This window comes from Talpa occidentalis, unplaced genomic scaffold (genome assembly GCF_014898055.3).
Source record: "Talpa occidentalis isolate TD23 unplaced genomic scaffold, MPIMG_talOcc4v2.1 talOcc4.11, whole genome shotgun sequence".
NCBI classification, from domain to species: Eukaryota; Metazoa; Chordata; class Mammalia; order Eulipotyphla; family Talpidae; genus Talpa; species Talpa occidentalis.
In genome coordinates, this window is record NW_023601104.1 from 33,911,825 (window position 1) to 33,932,082 (window position 20,258).

General features: G+C 53.3%; 1 protein-coding gene across 3 annotated transcripts; it reads left to right on the forward strand.

Annotated features, from left to right (window-relative positions):
* The first annotated feature begins 1,003 nt into the window (after positions 1-1,003).
* Positions 1,004-19,774, forward strand: PAQR5 (progestin and adipoQ receptor family member 5). 3 transcript variants are annotated; one of them, XM_037502811.2, is made up of 7 exons: positions 1,004-1,130; positions 1,433-1,560; positions 3,319-3,524; positions 7,746-7,872; positions 14,570-14,666; positions 16,416-16,557; positions 19,279-19,774. In XM_037502811.2, exons 1-7 carry the CDS (start codon positions 1,047-1,049, stop codon positions 19,518-19,520), a joined length of 1,026 nt encoding a protein of 341 aa, XP_037358708.1. In that variant the 5' UTR covers positions 1,004-1,046; the 3' UTR covers positions 19,521-19,774. The 3 variants fall into 3 exon arrangements, with proteins under 3 accessions (XP_037358708.1, XP_037358710.1, XP_037358709.1); XM_037502813.2 differs by lacking the exon at positions 19,279-19,774 and adding an exon at positions 12,399-12,520 and having other exon boundaries at positions 16,416-16,536; XM_037502812.2 differs by having other exon boundaries at positions 1,089-1,168; positions 19,279-19,773.
* The last annotated feature ends 484 nt before the right edge of the window (positions 19,775-20,258 follow it).

Consider the following 20,258-nt stretch of genomic DNA (forward strand, 5'->3'; position numbering starts at 1 on the left):
ATGCTGACCACACTGCTGAATCATAGGGGAGGGAGGACGCGGAGCCCAGCCAGGACCACGCACCTCCTTGATCCAGTCTCTGCTCCCACCTCTGCCAGCCCTACCTTTCTCCACGTCCATGAGAACTCTTGTCTCAGAACCCCAACAAACAGAGCCAGTTTTATAATACACTGCGTGGTTTTGAATTGAGAGCCTCCTTTAGACTAAGACGTTGCTAACCTAAGCGGGAGATGGGTGACTAGGCCTCCCTTATCCCACAGCCCTAAAAAATCGAAAAGGAAACTTTGAACTGGACTGTGACTCAAGTTTATAATGATCGCTAATATTTCACAATTGTTTCTTGCCTCAATGGCGGATGCTTTTTCAGTTTACCCCTCAAAGATTATAACAACATTCATCTAAATCAGTGGCTCTTGCCTGGGGAAGGTTTTACCTTCAGAACTCTGGCAATGTCTGGACAACCTGAGCAGCCAAGTGGTGTGTGCTAGGGTGGGACTATGTATATTGCTGAGCAATGCATAGAACAACCCCCACAAAAAGCAGTGCCTAGCCCCAAATGTCTGTAATGTCAAGGTTAAGAAGTCCTGATCTAAAGCAACCCGGAGGGAAGCGCCTTCTGCAAGCCTGCTTCTCCCGCCTCTGTCCAGCCATGTGCACTGATGATGTGTCTGTAGTTTTTGTAACCCTGCCGAGGATACCATTCACTTTCTGCTTTTGTCACTTAATATTGTGTCCTGAGCTTTTGTCCCTGTCACTGCACTGTCTTCAAAGTTCCCATTCTTAGTGGATATTATGCAGACTCAGGTGGTTGGATACCCCTAGTTTCACCTGAAGAGTCCTTGGTGGTGGTCTTGCCCCCAGAGGGCTCCATAGCATGGGGGTGGCTGTGCACGCCCACTGTGGCTGGCTCTCTCCTCCTCCTCAGTGGGGGCTGATGCCCTCACAGTCTCCATCATCAAAGGCCTTTGTGAAGCGCCTTGGTTAAATTATCTGGTACCTGGGGCTTGTCTGCAGAGATCTTCCCACTGGCCCCTGACATCCGGGGCATGCTGGCTCAGACAGACAGCCTATATGTCAACCAACCACAAAGGCAGCCAAAGACCTGGCTGGCTGTAGGCCCCAGGCAGAGGGTACAAAACCAGAATCTTAGGCAATATTCATGCCAAAAGTAAATCAGAATGCAAAATAGGCTGGATTTCTTTCAGTTCTCCCTTCCTGCTGGCTGCAGTCTCCTTGGGGGATGTGGGGGTTTTAGAAGCTATGGGAGGAGATGGTGGGTGCAAGGAAAGGAGAGAAGCAGCTTGACAGGTCAGGATTGGGGTCAGGTTCCAGTCTGAAGTTCAAGGGCACAGCCTGCCTATGGAGGTGTTCCACCTCGGACCCCCTGCTGACCCTGAGTGTCATCTCATGGCCCTTTCTCTCCCTGCTGCAGGTCTTCCATGAACAGGGCATCCTCTTTGGCTACCGACATCCACAGAGTTCTGCCACTGCCTGTCTCCTCAGCCTTTTCCAGATGACCAATGAGACCCTCAACATCTGGACTCACTTGCTGCCATTCTGGTAACTTCCAGCCCTCTTGACCCACCCATCTCATTCAGGAACCTGGAAACTGGGCTTCTCTGGACACAGCTGGAGTTAGGAGAGCTGAGGTTCCATGCCAGGGTGTTGGGGACCCTCCCTGGTGCTTGGGTGTGGAGATGTTAGGGCCTACTGCAGGGGTAAGCTTTAAGGCAGGGGTGGAGGGGAGGATTCAAGGGGTTCTTTTCTGCTCCAGTGCTTCCTCTGATAGATGATAAGCATCATACCTTAGAGACTTGTTGGGCTTCCAGAAGCTCTGGTTAGAGTGTCCCTAGCTCGAGCAAGCCATGGCATCTCTCTGATCTTACATTTTCCCAACTGCACAGCAGAAGTTGCAGCCTGTGCCTCTCCCAGCGTTGCTGTGAGAAGATGAAGGAAAAGGCATGGGCACAGAGCTGTGGGTGCTTGAGATGGTTCTGGAACCACGGCAGCCCTGGGGCATTTGGCCAGGCATCTGTTTAAGGGTGCCCGCTAATAGCAAAGCTTGGGGAAGCCTGCAGTGGGAGTGGGAGTTGCCAGGGAGGTGGGAGCTGAAGCCCAGCTCATGCCTGTGCCCAAGAGTAGAGAGTGGGGCTGGCCTTGTTTGGGTGGCTGTGCCCAGATCCCAGTGGGATGACACCTTAGCTGCTTGAGCTGCATTGGCCAAGGAGCTTACAGCATCACCGGGAGACCATCCAGATGGAGTAACAAAGTAGATGGCAGGACTTAGGAAAGCCCAGGGTAAGATGCCCAGAGCAGGGTGGGACTAGGGAGTCATGAACAGTGAAGAAGAGCATATGTCTGACAAACAGCAGGTAGCTTAAGCTTTATTTCTGCCAGGGCAGGGGGAGAGAGATCACAGGTGTGGCCAAGGCTCCTGGTGCTCCTGTGTGAGAAGCTTTGTGGCCTCCTTCCCTGGGAGTGAGTGGCAGGGGTGCCTCTCCAGCAGTAGGCAGCTCGGGGGCAGCACCCCTTGCATGGGTTGTAGGCTAGATCTGAGGCAGGACTGTGTGGTATCTCCATGTGGTGAGGGGCCAGAGAGCCAGGCTCAGCTGAGCCTCAGGAGTGGGACCAGGCGTTGGGAAAAGTGACCTTCATGTTAGCAAAGGAAGCGTGTAGAAGAGAAGGGAGAAAACAAACTTGTGTCCTCTAGACTTGCAAGTCCCTCTCGGGGTCTGCTTCTCTTTGAGGAACTTTCCCACTGGGGGGCATAGACAAACCACAAGGATGTGGCCAGGCCAAATCTGTAGCCTGTGAGAATGGTTGTATGCACTGGGGTTACTTAGTGTGAAGTTGAAAGAGTTGGGGGGGGGTGTTTGGAAGACTGTCTTAAGATGTTTGAAGAGGTGTGATTTCTGTGGTCCTGATAGGGAGGACCTAGGGCTGGTCAAACAGAGATAGATTCCCAGGAGACAGATGTCAGTTTAGTGAAGAGTTTTCCAACACTCAGAGCTACCTTGGGAGGTGGTGAGCTCCCCCATCCCGGGAGTGTGCAGACACAGGCTGAAGACTCACTCGGACAAGAATGCTTAAGTGGGATCCTGGCACCGTATGCAGCAGGGAGATTGGACTAGATAAACCTCAGGGTTGTCTCCTCACCCTCCTGCCCATTTCCAACCCCAAATGAACTGCCACTTCCTCCTTCACTCACGGCATGTCATCAAGTGAGAACACATCGGATGGATGGGCCACCCTAGGGGAATGGAAGGCAGGAGATACTGGATAAGGCCAGGGAGAGATTGGGGTGGTGCTGTGTTCCAGGTTCTTCACGTGGAGGTTTGTAACCATACTGCATGTGACAGACGTCTGGAATGACAGCTATTCCTGGCCTCTGCTCGTGTACATGGGCACCAGCTGCGTGTACCCCTTCGCGTCCAGCTGTGCACACACTTTCAGTTCCATGTCCAAGAACGCCCGACACATCTGCTACTTCCTGGACTACGGCGCCGTCAACCTCTTCAGCCTGGGTACGTGGGGCCTCCCTCGCCCTCCTGTACCTGGAGCTGGGCCACCGGCCCCTTCCCCTGGAACTGGGGTCTCCATAGGGCTCTAGTGGGCCAGCTGGAAGGTCAGAGAATGCCAGGGCCTGTTCAAGTTGCTGATGAGTGTTTTGTAAGAAACCTGTCCAAAGGTGTGCTGGGAGGTCTGGCCACCAGCTCCCTGGGGACCAGAGCCTCGATCTGTGGTGTTAGCTGATATGTGTGGTGTAAATACTCCACCAGGGCTGACTACAGTCACCAAAGGGACACCCATACACAGGGGTGGGGAGATGTGGCAGCACCCTCACAGAGTGCCCAGGGCACCGCCACCCAGACTGAGACGCTGTACGAATTTATTACTTTTGTTAATGTGATTCATTTAGTTGTAAGTTCTTACCATGTAAGTTTTAATGATGACTTCATTAACAATTCACTCCCCAAATCCCTGAGACTTGAAAAGCCTGCTCTCTCAATCTACACATCAGAGCTGTCCTGTCATGCCTGACAGAGAGGGGGGTGCATCACAAACCCCATTTGTCCTGAGGCTTCGGAATTAGAGATTTGTTCCAAGAGCCACAGAATAGAGTGGCACATCGTCGCTGGCGGGCTGGGTGTTGACACCTCAGCTTTCTTTTGTTTTTGTAAACTCTGATGTCCTCTCCTCTCCTGCTCCTCCTGCTGAGGGTGTCTGTCTACTAGCATGCCCGTTCCAGCCTCTTTCTCCTTACCGATGCTGTTCTGGTGGCGAATGCCAACGCTCATATTCCCTTGCCCGAGACAGTATCCACGAGGAGCCCACCTCCGTGCTGCTTCCTCTTCTCTCTCCCTTCACGTGTTACAGGCATGCACACACATATGCACCCACTTGCATGCAGACACACACGGTAACCCCCTTTGTCCACAGTTTCACTCTGTGGTTTACATGATCACTTGCAGTATGAAAATATTATGTGCAAATATATGTATTTTGAAAGAGAACAAGAGAGAGACACCACATTCCGTAACTTTTACTAGAGTATATTGTTATAATTGTTCTACTTTATTATTGTTTATCTCTTATTTTGCATAATTTGTAAATTAAACTTTATTTTAGATCTGTATGTGTCAGAAAAAATGTATATGGAGTTTGTATTATCCATGGTTTCAGGCATCTACTGGGGGCCTTGGAACATACTCCTGCTGATAAGGGACTGCTGTACACACACACACACACAGAGATGTGTGTATGTGCACACATAACATGTACACATGTGCACACATGTGCGCACACACCCATATACATGGGCACACACAGAATCTTCACCACCGCACCGCCATTCTTTAGCGCTCAGCTGTCCAGTCCCCACCATTCCCTAAAGCTATGGTTGCCAGCACCTCATTATCCCCCCCCCCCTACTCCCCTGAAGTCTCGGGTTTCATGAGTCGCCTCTTCTGGGCGCTCTCTGTAGCCTTTGAGTAAGGGCTCCTCCTTGCTCCTCAGACTCCTCTGCTCCTCTGGGCCCTGTGGCCTCCATTCCCCCCAGTTCTCCTCCCACCTTCTATATCCTCCTTCCTCTGTCTCCCTCACAGGGGGGTGAGCTCAGAATCCGCCCAGGGGCTCTGCTTCTTGGAGCAGAGCTCCTCTGTGCCCCTGCCACCTTCAACACCTCTGAACAAGGTGCTTCCAACCCTGTCTCTTACACCCTCACCACATCCTCCAAGCCCTGCCCCTCACATTAACCCTCCTCAAATATGAAACCTGTAAATCATCTTTCCAGCCCTCCACACCTCCACTGTCCTCTCTGATGAGTTAGCGAGTTCAGCCGAGCCTCTCCTGCATGTTCCGGGATCCACCCACTCACACTCGCTCTCCTGGGCCCCTCAGGCCTCTTTTCTGCACCATCGTGGCAGCCTCCTTTCTGCCTCCCAGCTCCACCCCGTCCCTGGGAGATTTCTCAGCTTCTGGCCTGGGCACCCCTCCCATTTCAGACCTTTCAGGGCCCCAGTGAGGGCATGAAGTCCACGCTCCCGAGCCTGCTGGCTCTTGACCCTCCACCTCCGCCCCAGACTTTCAGGAGGGCAGGCAGTGGGGGGAGCTACTGTGTGGCCAGCTCTGGGCTGGGAGGCACACCCGGAGGGGCAGGCAGCACGGCACGTGCTTAGTGGCCCGATTCCGCAGCCCAGCCAGCACCACCCTGGTAGTTATATGCTCTTGGGCAATTTTCTTAACCTCTCCAAGTCTCAACGCCGTTTATCCCCCACATAAAGTCTTCCTCATAGGAGTGTAATGATAGTAAATGAGACTGGTATGTGAAGCGTAGGACTCAGTAAGCACCAGAGGGTCGTGGTACCGTGATTATCTCATTAACCCTGACACAGTCTCCCGGGGCAGGGACTGTCATCCTCTCTGCTCTATGGTGAGAATCAGAAGGCACATGAGGGCAGGTGCCCGGGTCCCACTGGTGTCTGGCAGAGCCCCCGCACGCCCCCCCCCAACAGCTTCCCTTCACCGTTGGCAGGCTCTCTGTGTCAGAGACCCCTCATCTGTGCTCTCCCCTGTTCCTCTGGGACTCCCTCTTTCCTTCCTTACAGCCCTGGTCCCTGCCCAGGCATCCTCCAGCCTCCCCCCCACCCCGAGCCCAGCTCCACCACCATGTGGCTCTGGTCTCAGCCTTGTCGGGGTGCGGCCTTTCTGCTCCTTGCTGGGAGCAGGTCCTCTGTCTGTTCTGGGGTTGTTCAGTAAACACAGGAGGAAGTTGGACCCCCAACTCCATGGGCTGTAGTCTCACTCTCCCCATATTCACTTCCCCCACCCTGGGGAATCCCCTGGTCCCTGGAGGGTAGCATTTGCTCTAGTGGTCTCCCTGCTTTCTAGCTGTTTCCCTGGGAGTCCATTCTGTGCGGTTTCAGGTTTTGACAATCACAATCCCTCTCTCAGAAACCTTCCATGGCTCCCTGCCACCCAAAAGAGGAAGTTTCCTTTCCTTGCCCCATATCGTAAGTTCTCTCTGTTCTTGCTCCCTGGAGAGCCCTCCCTGCCCCAGGTACATGTCAGAATCCCCTGCCTAGAGGGGCTGATCAGTTTGCTTTCCTGAAGTTTTTGGCCAGATCTGCTCCCCTTACTCTCATGTCCCCACAGAGACTGGCCCGCACCTGGACCCCATTCGCTCTGTCCAGATGAAAACCTTCCCAGAGCATTAGGCTGAGACAAGAGCCAGTCTGTGCTGCTGGAGGCAGTTCCCAGCTGCAGGCTCCTCGGGGCTTGCTGCCTTGTAGCAGGAACTGTGATTCTCCATCTCCTCTGCCTAGTGTGACCCTGGTGACATGACTTGGTTTCACTAGATCCCTCCTGTCACATTGGATCAAAGGTGGAGATTGGCGTTGTATGGCCTGAGGCCTGTTTCAGCCTTGACTAGGATTCCAAGTTTCTCTGAGTCTCTGGAAAAACAGGTGACCTTAAGCCTGGTCCCTCGGGCCTGTGGGCTGCCTCTCCCAGAAAAGACCTCCACAGGTGAGGGTGCCTGAAGAGGCCATCTCGTCCAGGCCTCTTCCCCAGGTGGAGCACACCTGGCCCTGTGGGAAAGGACAGTGCTCTCCCCTGTCCCTTCAGATAAAAGCTGCAGCTGACAGGTGTCCAGAACTTTCTTAGAACACCCTTCTCTCATGGATGTTGAACAAAACACACTGAGGCCAGTGGCTCAGCCCAGCTTCTCAGGTGACCCGTCCTCGACCCGCTGCTGTAACGTGCCTCACCTGGGCAAGGGCCTCCTCCTCATAACACTGGCCTGTCCACAAGGAGCACGTGGGGGCAGGCGACGAGCACCTTCTGAGAGCAGAGCAGAGCTTGCGCTGCAGCTGCACTGGAGACAGCAGGGACTGGGCTGTGCTGCGAGTCTGAAATCTGGCTTGCTGTTTTCTAGCTGTGTGCCCCTGGGTGGGTTACTAGACCTCTCTGTGCCACCATTTAAGTGCAGAATGTTGGCTGGTGGTTGTAAAGACAATGTCGTTAATGTATGCTGAGCCCTCAGAGCAGTGCTGGGCGCCTACTAAAGTCTCAGGAAGGATTTAGGCAGAGTAAGGAATGCAGTCTTTGGGGTGGGGGGCAGTTGTCATGGCAGGACAGCTCATGTCGGGGGATGATGAGGGCTCAGCCCAACCTGGCACTGGCCTTCCCGAGGACTGTGGGCAGTGCAGTCCCCACTTCTTGCCAAGGCTGATTTTCTTCCCCAGGCTCAGCCATCGCCTACTCTGCATATGTGTTCCCCGAAGCACTGGTGAGCACCACCTTCCACGACTACTACTTGGGCCTGGCCGTGCTGAACACCATCGTCAGCACTGGCCTCTCCTGCTACTCCAGGTACCTGGCTGCCCTACCACAGAGGGGGGTGGGGGGACAGCGGAAGAGGTAGGCTCAGGGCCTGGGGCTCAGTTTCACACGGACTCTCTGTGGTTGGACAGGACCAGCTTTGTGGGCACACAGTCTGTGCAGTGGCTCCCAAACCCCGTACCTGCTTTTCCCACCCCCATCAGGAGGGCGCCTTAATTGGTTTAGTGCTCCTGCTTTTTTGGAAATTCTTTTTATTTTATTTTATTTTAAAGATTTATTTATACAAAAACTGGGGTACAGTCAGAGGTGCGGGAGGGTGAGAGAATTCACCAGAGACAGAGTGGGGAGCAGAACAGGCAGATGGACTGAAGACACTGCTGAGGGGAGCAGTGGGCGAGACAGGAGAGGTCTGCTGTGCTATATGGGTTGCTCCCTGGCCAGCCGGGGATTGAACTTGTGCTGCAGAGGCTGTGAGAGTGTGCTTCATAGTGTGGTGCTTAACCCCTTGCACCACCAGGGAGGCCCCTTTTTTGGAAATTCTTAATGCCCTGGTCCTGTCCTTGGGCAGGTTGCTTTGACCTCTTGAACCTCAGTTTGCTCATCTATAAAATGGGGTGGCATGTCCATCTCACCTGGAGGATTCCAGGTAATGTACCTAGGGCAACTAGCACACCCCTGGTCCATGAGCAGCCCCTGAGTGGGCATTCTGTTCAGAGTGACCAAGAGGGCCCGCTCTGGACACAGGCATTGGCTCACATGGTATTCAGATGTCTAACCCAGCCCTGGGGAGGCCCCTTGGCCGGGATTCCTGCCCAGCTCACTGGCTCCAGAGTTCCCTCTAATTTTCTTTCCTTTCACTTAAAAAAAAAAAAAAACCTCATTGGAGTGTTATTACAAGGGGCATTTGTTTTGCAGATAATGTCTCTAGTTGATCCAGCTTGTCATAAAAGTGACTGCCCCAAAGCTCTGGCTCCCTAAATGACTTAGGAAAGCTCTCAAATGGTGGTATGGGGCAACAGCTCCAGCTGGCGGGTGCCAGGTGCTGGGTTCTTCCCCAGCCAGGGCCTTCAGTGGTGGGTTAGGAAATGCGTCCAGGTCAGCTGGCAGGTCACACCTGTGTCCTCCGTGCTGCCCACTGAGCTTCCAGTGAGCCATGGCGGTCTCCCTGTTGGGCTTGTGGAATTGCTATTGCAGGCCTCCACTGCCCCGCCCCAGGAAAAACGGGGCAGCCTGCACCTGTAGCTGCACAGGAAGGATTTTTGCCTCCAACTTCCTTTGCATGAAGGTTAGGTTTTCTGGAATACAGGGAGTAGACAAGTTTCCCAAACTTGGCTAACTGGTTTTCTTTCAAAATGGAGGCTAGATTGTCAAGCAGCCTCAGGAGGGCTTGTCCCTACTTGCCTCCCGCTTATCTGTCCTGAGACAACTTGGGAGCCTGGAGCTGCTTTCCGGGGGCGTGAGTCTCATTTCTAGTGGCAGTCTCATCTCTTGGCTTTGTATGGCTTCCTTCCCTGGAAGGACCAGACATGGGAGTCACAGAACTCCCCTAAACTCTCGGGAGGCCGGGCCTGCCCATGGGGTAGAAAATAGAATCAGGTGCATGGGGTTACTACTTCCTTTTCCCCCAGCCCTCAAGGATTCTGGTGATTGAAAGTTCCCTTTGAAGCAAAGCCTCTGTGCCAGGCCGGAGCTGTGAGGGCAGTGCACATGACAGGGAGGAGGGGAGCCGGCGGTGACACCCCGAGAGATGAAGCATGCTTTGCAGGTGGTGCCAGGTGCACTGGCTCAAAAGGGCCTGGTGCCTGGATGCGACACACTGGTCTGGTGCTGTCTGGTGAGCTCTGATGTTTGGAATTGAGGATCAGAGCGAGGCACATGCCATGAGCTGAAGGGGCAGGGAAGGCTTCATGAGTGTGGGAGAAACTGTCCGGGATGGCTCTCCTTGAGCTCCCACAACAAATATGTGCAATACTTACTGCATTTTTTTTAAAGCTCCCTCATCACCTGTAAGACACCAGGGTAGATTATTTTCTCTGGTCAGGAATCCTCCCTGATTGCTGAGATACAATAAATGGGTCTTTTGGGTGTGTCATGCCTGGGACTGCTGGACAAACTTGTTTGGCAGGACAGCTTGGCCAGGAAATTTCTGAATGCTCAGGTTTGGGGCTTCTCCATCCACGCACCTACTGACTGACTCACCCATCCACCCACTCATCCATCCACCCACCCCCTCCACCCATCCATCCATGCACCCACCCACCCGTTCTATACAACCAAACCATTCAACAGTCCTTAAATGTTCCAGGAACATATTAAGGGCTGGGAACACCACAGGGAGTGAGGTATAGTCCTTGCTCTCAGAGAGTGCCCAAATATAGGAGAGGCAGACTGCGGATCTCCAGAAAGACCAGATGGCCGGGATGGAGTCATCATTCCTCTAAAGAGCAGGGGAAACGGCCTTTGGAGTGTAGCATTAGAGAGTCTGCCATACACAAATAATGACGGTGTGAAATGAAACCTGCTTAGATGCACGCTGAGAAGTGGCATTAAGACTGAGTGTTGAGGAAGGGTGACTACTTTAGCTGGACACAGTGAACAGCCTGGGCAAGGGCGTGGGCCTGGGGAGGACAGGATGATACCAGGAAGCATCAGAAGCTCCAGAGGCTGCAAGGCTGGAATGGGGAGAGGGCTAGAAAGGAGCCCCAGAGGGGGAATGGGGAGCGGAAGTGTCTCCTGTGTCCTACTGAGGATTGACCCGGTGCTCATGAAGGACAGTAATCTTCCTAGGGGGACAATTCCATGGACTCAGCTTCCCCACACTGAGGGCTTCCATGGTGTTCACAGATGCTGAGGCAGGGACTGGGGTAGGGCTGGCTGGGGCAGAAAGCCAGAATGGTCACCACAAGCTCAGAGCCAGGAAGGGGACCCTTCCGCTTAATTCACACCTGCCCTCCTTCCTTCTCTTGGTTGTGGTTTCCCTGTTCTCTCAAGGCCCGTCCTCTCTTTCACTCCCTGACTTCATCTTCAGTCCAAGGAATGAGAAAGATGACCCTTACCCAGGCTGACTCTGCTGGACGTCCAGAGCAGCAGGTGGAGGGCCATCTACAGTCCTCGAGATCTCAGACTTGCTGTGTGCCCTAGGCTAGTCACTGCCCTCTCTGGGCTTCAGGGTCGAACCTTAGACAAGGGCCTGCTGGTTCTTTCTGTTCTGGGCATTGTGCAGTGTTAATGCTTCAGTGTCTTTCCCCAAATTTCTCACCTTGCTTTCTTCCTCTCCCGCCTGTCCCCTCCGTCCCTGGGGTGGTCAGGAGTAACAGAAACCATCTTTTTCTTCCCTGAATTCAGGGGACCAGGAACCTCATTAGTTTTCAAGTTACATGCATACCCCAAAGTCATGGTCTCAGTGGCGTCCATCACATCACAATAGATGCCACTGAAGCAGATCTCCACGCTGAGAGTGGTGGATGCCCCTGGCATTATTTTTTAGCTTTTATTATCATGGGATTTAGTTTAAATGAGCATGTTTCAGCAACCCTGTCTTGTTCTGCAGCAGTTGAGAGCATGTGTGTCCTCTCTGTGGCACTAGAAGCAGGGCTGGGTGGCGAGATGCCATGAGCTCAGACCCGCTGCCGTCGAGAGCCTAGAGAGGTGGGCTCCTCCCGCAGCGCCGAGAGTTATACAGTGTTAGCTGGCTATGAGTCACTCTGGGTACTCTTTCATTCATTCATCCGAAGCATACAATGTTTGGGTTTTTTTGACAAAGCTTGCTGAGTGAAAAGCCTTGTGGCAGGGCTGTGAGGGAGAGAGATTAATTTTCCTCCTGGGAAGGGAGCTCTGTAGTGTGAGGGCTGCCAGGGCAGGGGTGCCAGGGCAATGCAGGGGCATGGAGCAGGCCTGGAAGGGGTTCGAAAGGCAAGCTGGAGGCAGTAAGTTCAGCACACATGGTTCTCAGACATATCTGGAGTCAGGGGGCTCAGCAAAATGACACAGTGCTGCTGAGGCCAGGGGCCCAGCATGAGGCTATGCCCATGTCTCTGTGAGGGGCCCCTCAGAACAGCAGAACAGCTGTAAACACGCACGCATGTACACATGCACACCTCTCAAAATGTTTCCAAAGGCCCACTATTTTCAAACACTAATTTCAGAATTAGCTTGCTAATCCTTTCAACTTCGTTGTGACACAATTTATCAGGGTTTGGAACAGTCTGGTATTGCATCCATCTTCTCTGGATGGAGGCTTCTTCTGAAATCCAGCATTTCCTGCCAATATTGTTCTGAGTAGAGGAGGCCTGACTCCCGATACACTAGCCCCTCAACCCTGAAGCGCAGAGACTGCCATTTCAGACCTGTCTTTGGAGACTTGGGCCCAGAGGGCTTTGGAGGATTCTGTGGCCCTGACCCTCCTTCTCCGAATCGCTGCCTTTGGTGACACCTTGTGGCCAGATGTGGAATTGCACCTTTAGTGGGCAGCCCCTTTCTGGCTGTTGACCCTTCTGCCTTTTACTCTGTTGCTGTCTCTCTTCTGTTCTGCTTTTTCTCCCCTTTTTTCCCTGTAGACTCGGCTTTGCAGCTGGAGAGGCTGGTTCGTTTGCCCCCGGGAAAGCACTTTGTCTCAAGTCACAGGAAATCCATGCTTTGGGGAATGGCCCTCGCCAGCCAGAGCCAGCTTTCTTCCTGTGTAAGTGGCCACAGAAAGAGCTTGCTTTAATAGTGAGCCTCGTTTAACCCAGAGCAGGTGGTAGCAGTGCACAGGCAAGGAGGGAGCAGGCATGCATGGTCGCACAGGGTGTGCGGGATACTGAGGAGGCAGTTGGAACTGGTCCTGGTTCACAGATGTGCTCCGTTTGCCCCTTGGGGCAGAGGGGGTGTAGGTGAGGACAGAGATGGGGCAGTGCTCTGAGGTGTGCTGAGCCTGCTGGAGGGGGTGAGGATGTGAAAGTTGGGAGCTGGCTGACCCTGGGTTTGAATCCTAGCTTTGCCTCTTAGCTCATCTGACTTCAGGCAAATCACCCAGAATCTATCTGTTCCCTCCTGTTCTGACTTTCTGGTACAAAATAAGCTGGGGAGGGGAGAGAATGGATTCTACAACATACATTTTTAAAACATTGAGTGTTACTCAATGCTGTGTGGTCGTGTGAGCAGCATTTCATTAAGTCCTTGTACAAGCTGGAGAGAGTACAGGTGTACCCGTGTTCCACACGGGGATTCTGAGGTACACAGGGGTTGTGTAGCCAGGGCCACATGGTCACGATGGGCAAAGGCAGGATTCAAATCTCTGGCCAGGGTTCTGGAATGAAATCACAGCCTTACCTGCTGGGGATTACTTCAAGGCTGGGGTTATTTTTTTTTTAGTGGGGGAGATAAATTGAGGTCCCTTCTCTTCCTCCTCCTTGAGTTTCTCTTCCTTCTCCGCCTAGTGCCTGCATGTGCTGCTTGGATTTACCGCAGGGTTGGGAGGGAAGGAAAGACATGCCGCTGGGCTTGAGCCAAGTTGGAACTTGTCCCTGGAGGCCATGAGGCGTCTTGGGGTCCTTGGTAGGCTACCTCTTACCTGGGTCAGGAAGTGCCATGCTCGGTTGCCCCCAGGGCTGGGCAGCACACACCCGCCCTGCAGGCGCTCCTCTGAGCTGTGTGCAGGTCCACACCTAAGCAGATGAGCCCCTGCCCAGGAGGCGGCTATGGGGGTCCCACACCAAAGTTGGGGAGCTGTGGGGTTTGTTATCAGGTCACTGGCTGGCTCCCGGGAGACATGGACACCCTGACCAGAGAATAGGTCAGGCTGGGGGGGACTGGCAGATCATGGTTGGGGGAACAGGGGCAGGTAGGGGGCTGGACAGAAGTCTGTGCAACAGAGGTAGGAAGCAGGGCAGGACACAGACACCATCCCTGAGGGACAGCAAAAGAGGCAAAACTGGGGGTCTGGGAGGCCAGAGTGCCTCCACTGTCCTGTAGACCACAGGTGCCCTGACTCTTCACGCCACCTGGGCTGGGCACCAAGGGGGCGGGTACCTGGCCTCAAGCATCCTCTTACCCAACCCCCAGTTCAGGGCTGCATTTAGTGTGGAGATTCTACCCTCCTTCTGGCTCTCTACACCCTTAGCAGCTCCCCCTCCCAGGGCTGGGCCCTGCCAGCTGAGCCATGGTGCTGAGTCTGGGGTCAGCACCCCTGCTTTGAATGTTCGCTTCCTCTGCCTTTTGATTGGAGATGAGTGAGCAGGGATGGTGATAAAAGGCAGGAAAGACTTTTGACTCAGTTTTCCCAGCATCCCTGTGTGTGCTGTTGAATATTCCAGGAGTCGCTCGAAGTCATTAAAGGCCTGCTTGTACCTGGGGCTCCTGCACAGGAACACCTATCCCCCCTACCCGGTTAGCATGTACCCGCTGCCCCACTTCCACTCGTGTCCCTGTCCCAGTGGTCCCTGGGCTCTTACAGGGCTCCTTGACAGTTACATGACTTGGCCCTGGTGCCTCCTCCTGGCCTGTGTGTGCTCCATTGTTCCTCAGGAGCAGGGTGGATCCCCGAGGTCTTTTCACACTTGAGGCTGAGTCCCTGCCATGGGTGGGAGAAAAATGGCTAAGGCCGGTGCAGGGGCTGCTGCCTGCAGGCGGCGGCTGTGGAAGGACACGTGCCTTCTGTTCATTGCCCACCCTTGTGTTCCAAATGTGTGTGCACGAGTGTAACTTGTTGAGACTCTTTTTTTCTCCCCCCTTTCCTTGCCTGATCTAGGTTTCTTGAAATCCAGAAACCCAGGCTCTGTAAGGTGCTCCGCATCGTCGCCTTCGCTTACCCCTACACCTGGGATTCCTTCCCCATCTTCTACAGGGTAAGGGCTGGCTCCATCTCCCTCTGCCTAGGGGCAACACCAGAGACTCTGTGTTTGCTGAGCTTCTGGGGCCACAGCACTATGCTGGTCTGTGTGGGCCTCAGAGGGCCAAGGCCCAGCCCCTCACTGGCACTTGCAGAGTGGTTGGATGGTGTGAACACAGGCTCTGATGAACCACAGGTGATGGGCCAGTACCAGTGCTGATGGGGGCTCAGGAGCAATCTTGGAGGGCTGGGCAGGGGAGGTGGCCTAGGGTTTAGTAGAGTGACCAGGAGAGTGGGCTTGGAGGTAGATCTCTAATATGTAGTAGCTGTAAGTCTTTGGGTAGAATAGCTGCTATCTCTATGCCTTGATTTCCCTCATCTTTAAAAGGGGCATGGTAATAACCCCTTTGTTTGGCTGGCGGGAGGGCACACAAAATAATGTATAAAGTACTATCTGATGACGAGAGCCCAATCAGCCCAATCAATTATTATGTGTTACCATCAATTAACGTATTATTAGTATTGAAGGGAAAAGCATGAAGGAAGGGAGATGGGAATTAGGTGTAGGAGGGAAGACCAGAAGGGGCAAAATCCATATGTTTTCAAATCCCAGCCCACTGCTGACTGGCTGTGTGACCTTAGGCAGTGCTTTGAACCTCTCTGAGCTTCAGCTTCCTCTTCCATCAATAGGGCAAACATCTCTTCCTTTACGGGGTGGAGAAGGGATTCATCAAAAGCAGGTCTGATGGGCCCAATGATGGCAGTTGTCAGTGAGTGGAGTCCTCCTCTGGGGCAGCGGGTGGGTCAGAGGCATGGGGCCGAGGTGGCAGGGTCATGGAGAAGGGGGAGGGCAGAGCTGGGGCCACGGTGAGGGCACTGAGCATGCCCTAAGCTCTCCTGTGTGGGCCTGGGGGAGACTGGAGATGGGGATGTGTCCATTCTCCCCATTCTTTTCTCAATGACACAGACCACACATAGGGGACCAGAGCAGAGGGGACAGCATGTGCCGGCAGGCAGCACAGGCCACGCCCTCGCCAGCTCCGTGGCTCCCATGCGGGTGGTGTGGGGCGTGTGCGGTAACGTTGACAAGCCCTGGAGTCGGCCTGCCTGGATTCAGATCCTGCCTTCACCACTAACTAGTGGTTTGTGTGGCATCCCCGACCCAGTTCCCTCAGGGGCAAAGTGAGGAAAGAGAGCGTGCTTATGCATTGTTGAGGTTCTGGCGAGACCAGGCACGTGTGCTGCATGGCCTGGTGCCCCCCGTGAGTGGGGCCGCTGCCATTAGTCACAGTGAGACAGAAACTGGACTTGAATAGTGTAACAGCTGTAATTGATGCTCTCTGGTGACTCAAAGGGTCTTCCAGGAAAAAAGACTGTCTGGGGATTTCTAGGCCTCAAAGCCATAATTAGGGGCATGAGTTTAGTGGCTGGCCAGGTTAGAAGTGAATGAGAGTGTGAACACACCACTTTTCACTCTGCTTGTGCCTCCCTCCAGAGAAAAGCATGGCAATGTATCTAATTGAATTTTTCTTTCACTTTCCTTTCCTCTTCTCTTATTTTCCACTCCTTCCTTTCTTTTTTTTCCGGAAGAGCTTCCTAAGATCCTTTGGGGGATTAACATGTCATTGTCTTGGGTTTCCACTGATGACTCGTCCCTGAGTGTCCCCTTTCCAAGTCACACACCTGGGCACGTGGGGACATCTGGAGGTGAGTAGAAGGAAGAGCACCTCTTCTCAAGACTTGATGTTTCTTTAAATACCTGCAGCTATTCATCTCCCCGGGGGACAACGCACAGAGTGAAGCCGCCTTATACCACCAATGGCACATGGCCATGACCCTTCTGGCCTCTTTCTTCTATTCTGCACACCTGCCCGAGCGCCTGGCTCCTGGATGCTTTGACTACATCGGTGAGTGTGTGCTGGCCCTGCTGCCTCTTGCCCTTCCACTTGGGAAGGTTCTGGCCCCTCACACCTTTGTAGTGGCAAAGGTGGGCAGAGGCAGGGAGACAAGCAGCTGTTCAGGACGTCTTCCAGGCATGGGCCAAGCTGAGTGAAGTTGCCAGCTGACCAAGGCCAGGCTGTGTGGAGCCAGTGATCAGCCAGGTGGGGTGCAGGAGGGAGCATGGAGAGCAGGTGGGCTGGGATTCTAGAGCAGTCCTATGGTGGATGAGGCCAGGAGTCCCATTTTTATTAGATGTGAATCCCATCCTTAAATGAACATGAGGACAGACGAGAGGAGGAGCACGGAAAGGGTACAGGTGGCCAGGCTACCTGAGGGCAGGGAGCGGTGCTGATGGGCAAGTGTCTGTCTTTGTCTTGTTCGTGTGGGGATAATGCAGGCAGGAGTCAGGAACTGCCTCAGCTACATCTGGGAACATGCCCGTCCTCAGGCCCCACAGAATGTGTTACCCTCTCCTGGCTCTGGGACTGGCTAGGGGAGGGGAGCCTTGGGTCACTGCTGCTTAGGCCATTAGATCAGCCACCAGGAAAATCCAGGGGTCAGTCTCTGTTCCCACCTGATGAGCAGGAAGTATGGCCCTCCCCGGCCTGTTGTGTTCTTCTCCTCTCACCTAAGGCACTGGCTGGGTTTGCTCTGCTTGATCCTTGCTTATTAATAAGCATCTCCTTGCTTCTTCTCTCCTGCCAGAAGGGGTGGAGATGAGCAAAATGCTTGGATGGGTAGATTTCAAGAAAGGAGGAAGATGAAAGGCCAGGAGATTGGAACCTGCCCTCTGCATCCCCTTCCAGGCCCCGTCTTCCTCAAGTAGGGGTGGTGTGTCTCAAGTCTTTTGCCAACTCCCTGGCTTCTCAATGACATCTTATTTATTTGCCTCTACCCCAACATCTTGAGCCACAGGCTGCAGAGCAGAAAACACACCTGTAGGGGGAAATGTGCCCAGCAGCAGTTAGTGACACATCAACAAGGGGCTTGGAAGTTCACCCTCCGTGCATAGCTGAGTCTCCCTCTCGGACGCCAGCCCGCATGTGGAAGTGCCAGTGCAGGCCAGGGCAGCGTGGGCCCCCCCGGGAAGCCCTGCTGAGATCACTTTTCCTGCGGCAGCTGCCTGCAGCAGTGTCAGCGCTGATGATCTTCCCTTCATCTCCTGAGCCTCCTTTGGCAAGTGCAGCCAGTTACCCCCCTCTGCTGGGCAAGAAGCCACTTTGCTGCATCACACCCAGATTTAGGCATCAGACACAGCCCATTAGTGAGGGTTGAGTGAACAGGGGTGACCTCCAGATATACCTAGTTCCAGGGCATGCAGACTGGGTGCTGGCAGCCCCCTGCCATGAGAACCCCAGGAGCGCCCCACTTGAGAAGCCTCAACTGCCTATATGCTTCTTCCTGACTGCTCCCGCTCCTGTTCCTTCCTGGTACACAGTTATTGAACAACCTCTGGGACAGATCCAGGGCACAACTTTGAACTCTTCAAAGGGAGCTAAGCAAAGAAGAGCCCTTGTTTAACGCTTGGTTGTGTTTGGTTGCTGGGACCGCCTTAACAAACCTCCAGGCGAGGTGGCTTAAGCAACAGAGATTTACTTTCTCCCAGTTCTGGGGGATAAAGTCTGAGACTGAGGTGTCAGCGGGGTGTCTTCTGAGTGCCGGCTCCTGGGCCTGCAGGTGGCCGTCTTGCTGTGCATCTCCATGCGGTCTGTGCTCTGTGTACACACGTCCATGTCCTCACCCCTTACAAGGACAGCGTGTAGAGGCCCGCCTCAGTGAGCTCACCTGTATGTTGTTATCTCTTTAATGATCCGGCTGCAAAGACCATCAGGTTCTGAGGTGCTGGGGATTAGGACTTCAGCATATATATTTGGAGGGGGGGAACCACAGTTCAACCCATGAGAAATGTGTCTCATCTTGTGCCTGGCCTCTAAGGGCTGTCCCCAGAGCAGTCCCTGAGCCTGGGTGACACACGCCTTTTCTCACCAGCCACCAAATCAGCACGTCCAGTCCACTTCTACCACCAGCTCCTGGGCTCCCCCCTCTGTGGACGCATGACTGTGGGGCCAGGGTCAGGTAGGGGAGGAGGAGCCCCTGGACCTGTCTGAGATTAGTCAACAGCTGGGAGAGAAGCACCAGAAAATGTGGTTTCTCTTTTGGCACTGAAGTGAGACTTTGAGCTGAGCAGTGTAGCTCTGCAGAGCTGACTTCGGGCAGAATGTGCTGCCCGACTTGTTCTTGCAGAAGGCAGGACTGGCAGACGGGTTGTTTTGAAACTGATTTGTTTTGCTCTGGCTGCCTTTTAACTTTTCTCACATAATGTTAAAAAAATCAATGTGTGGAAGCTCATTTTACTTATCACATCATTCCCCACTTTCAGTGACGTTCTCAGTAAATTTATCAGGTTGGGCCAAGGTGGACCAGCATCACCATCAATCAGTTTAAGGACATTTTCATCACCCCAGTAAGAACCCTCAAGCCACGTCCTGTTAGTCCCCATTACCACCCCCTGTCTGAAGCCACCACTGAGCTACTTCCCATCACCCCAGACTTGTCTTTTCTGGACCTGTGATATAAATGGGACCAGGCAAGGTGTGGCCACTCGTGTCTGGCCTCCGCGACCTGCCTTCAAGGTACCGCCATCTCTTCCTCCTCAGTGCTGATTGTCTTTTGTGTGTTTGCTGCAGGTCACAGTCACCAGCTGTTCCATGTATGTGTGATCATGGCCACTTACATGCAGATGGAGGCCATACTTCTGGACAAGACTCTGAGGAAGGAGTGGCTCCTGGCCACCTCCAGGCCCCTGTCCTTCTCTCAGCTCTCCGGAGCTGTGCTTCTGTGCATCATCTTCAGCCTCAGCAACATAATTTATTTCTCAGCTGCTCTGTATCAGATTCCTGAGCCAAAATTACATAAGAAAGAAACATGATCCACACCATAAGCCTTTCGTTCCCGGCGTCCACACTCACCTGTGATGCTCTAACCACTGGGATTGGCGGTGATGCCCTTTTATGATGGCCTGATATGGTTGTGGTTGGTGTCTTGGCATTTTTGAGTGGGTTCGTGTCAAAAAGGTATTTAACTGGGGGAATTTTTCTAGATGTGCACTGATTCTATATTTGTGGTTTTTAAATCACAGACTGGTTAAAGTAAATACCTATTCAGGCAAATCATGAATATTTCATTAAGTCTTCAATTTATTTAAAGCGGGTTCAGTTCCATTTAAATGGTTAGATTAAGCATACTACTCTGGTAGCTTTATTATTGATCAGTTGGATTAAGCTTTACTACCCAGGTAGTATTAGTCTTTTAAAATGGAACGTGCATCAGTCATTCGATGCAAAGCCTCTCCCAGGAGCTCCAATGACTTTGGAGAGAAAATGATCTGGAAAGGCCAGTGGGGGAGCTGAGGAGGAGGAAGTTGGGTCTGTGGGAGTTGGAGGGACTGGAAAAGCTTTCCAGATAGTGGGGATCTGTTTTGGGGAAGGGTCTTCTTTCCCCATCTAGTGAAGGGAATGAATAGAACTGCCTTCTTTCCCCATAAGTCCATTCTACTTTCCTACAGAAGGATGGTCTGAGCAGAACTATACCCAAGTGCAGGTAAACTGTTTCATGGTGTGAACTGGCTGAGTTCACCTTTAAATCAATGGCAGTGTTACATTTGGGG

Coding starts and splice junctions, on each gene's coding strand:
- PAQR5 (XM_037502811.2), top strand. CDS start 1,047: ATGCTGGCTCAGACAGACAGCCTATATGTCAACCAACCACAAAGGCAG. Junction 3,525..7,745: donor CGTCAACCTCTTCAGCCTGG/GTACGTGGGGCC, acceptor TTTCTTCCCCAG/GCTCAGCCATCGCCTACTCT. Junction 14,667..16,415: donor CCTTCCCCATCTTCTACAGG/GTAAGGGCTGGC, acceptor AAATACCTGCAG/CTATTCATCTCCCCGGGGGA.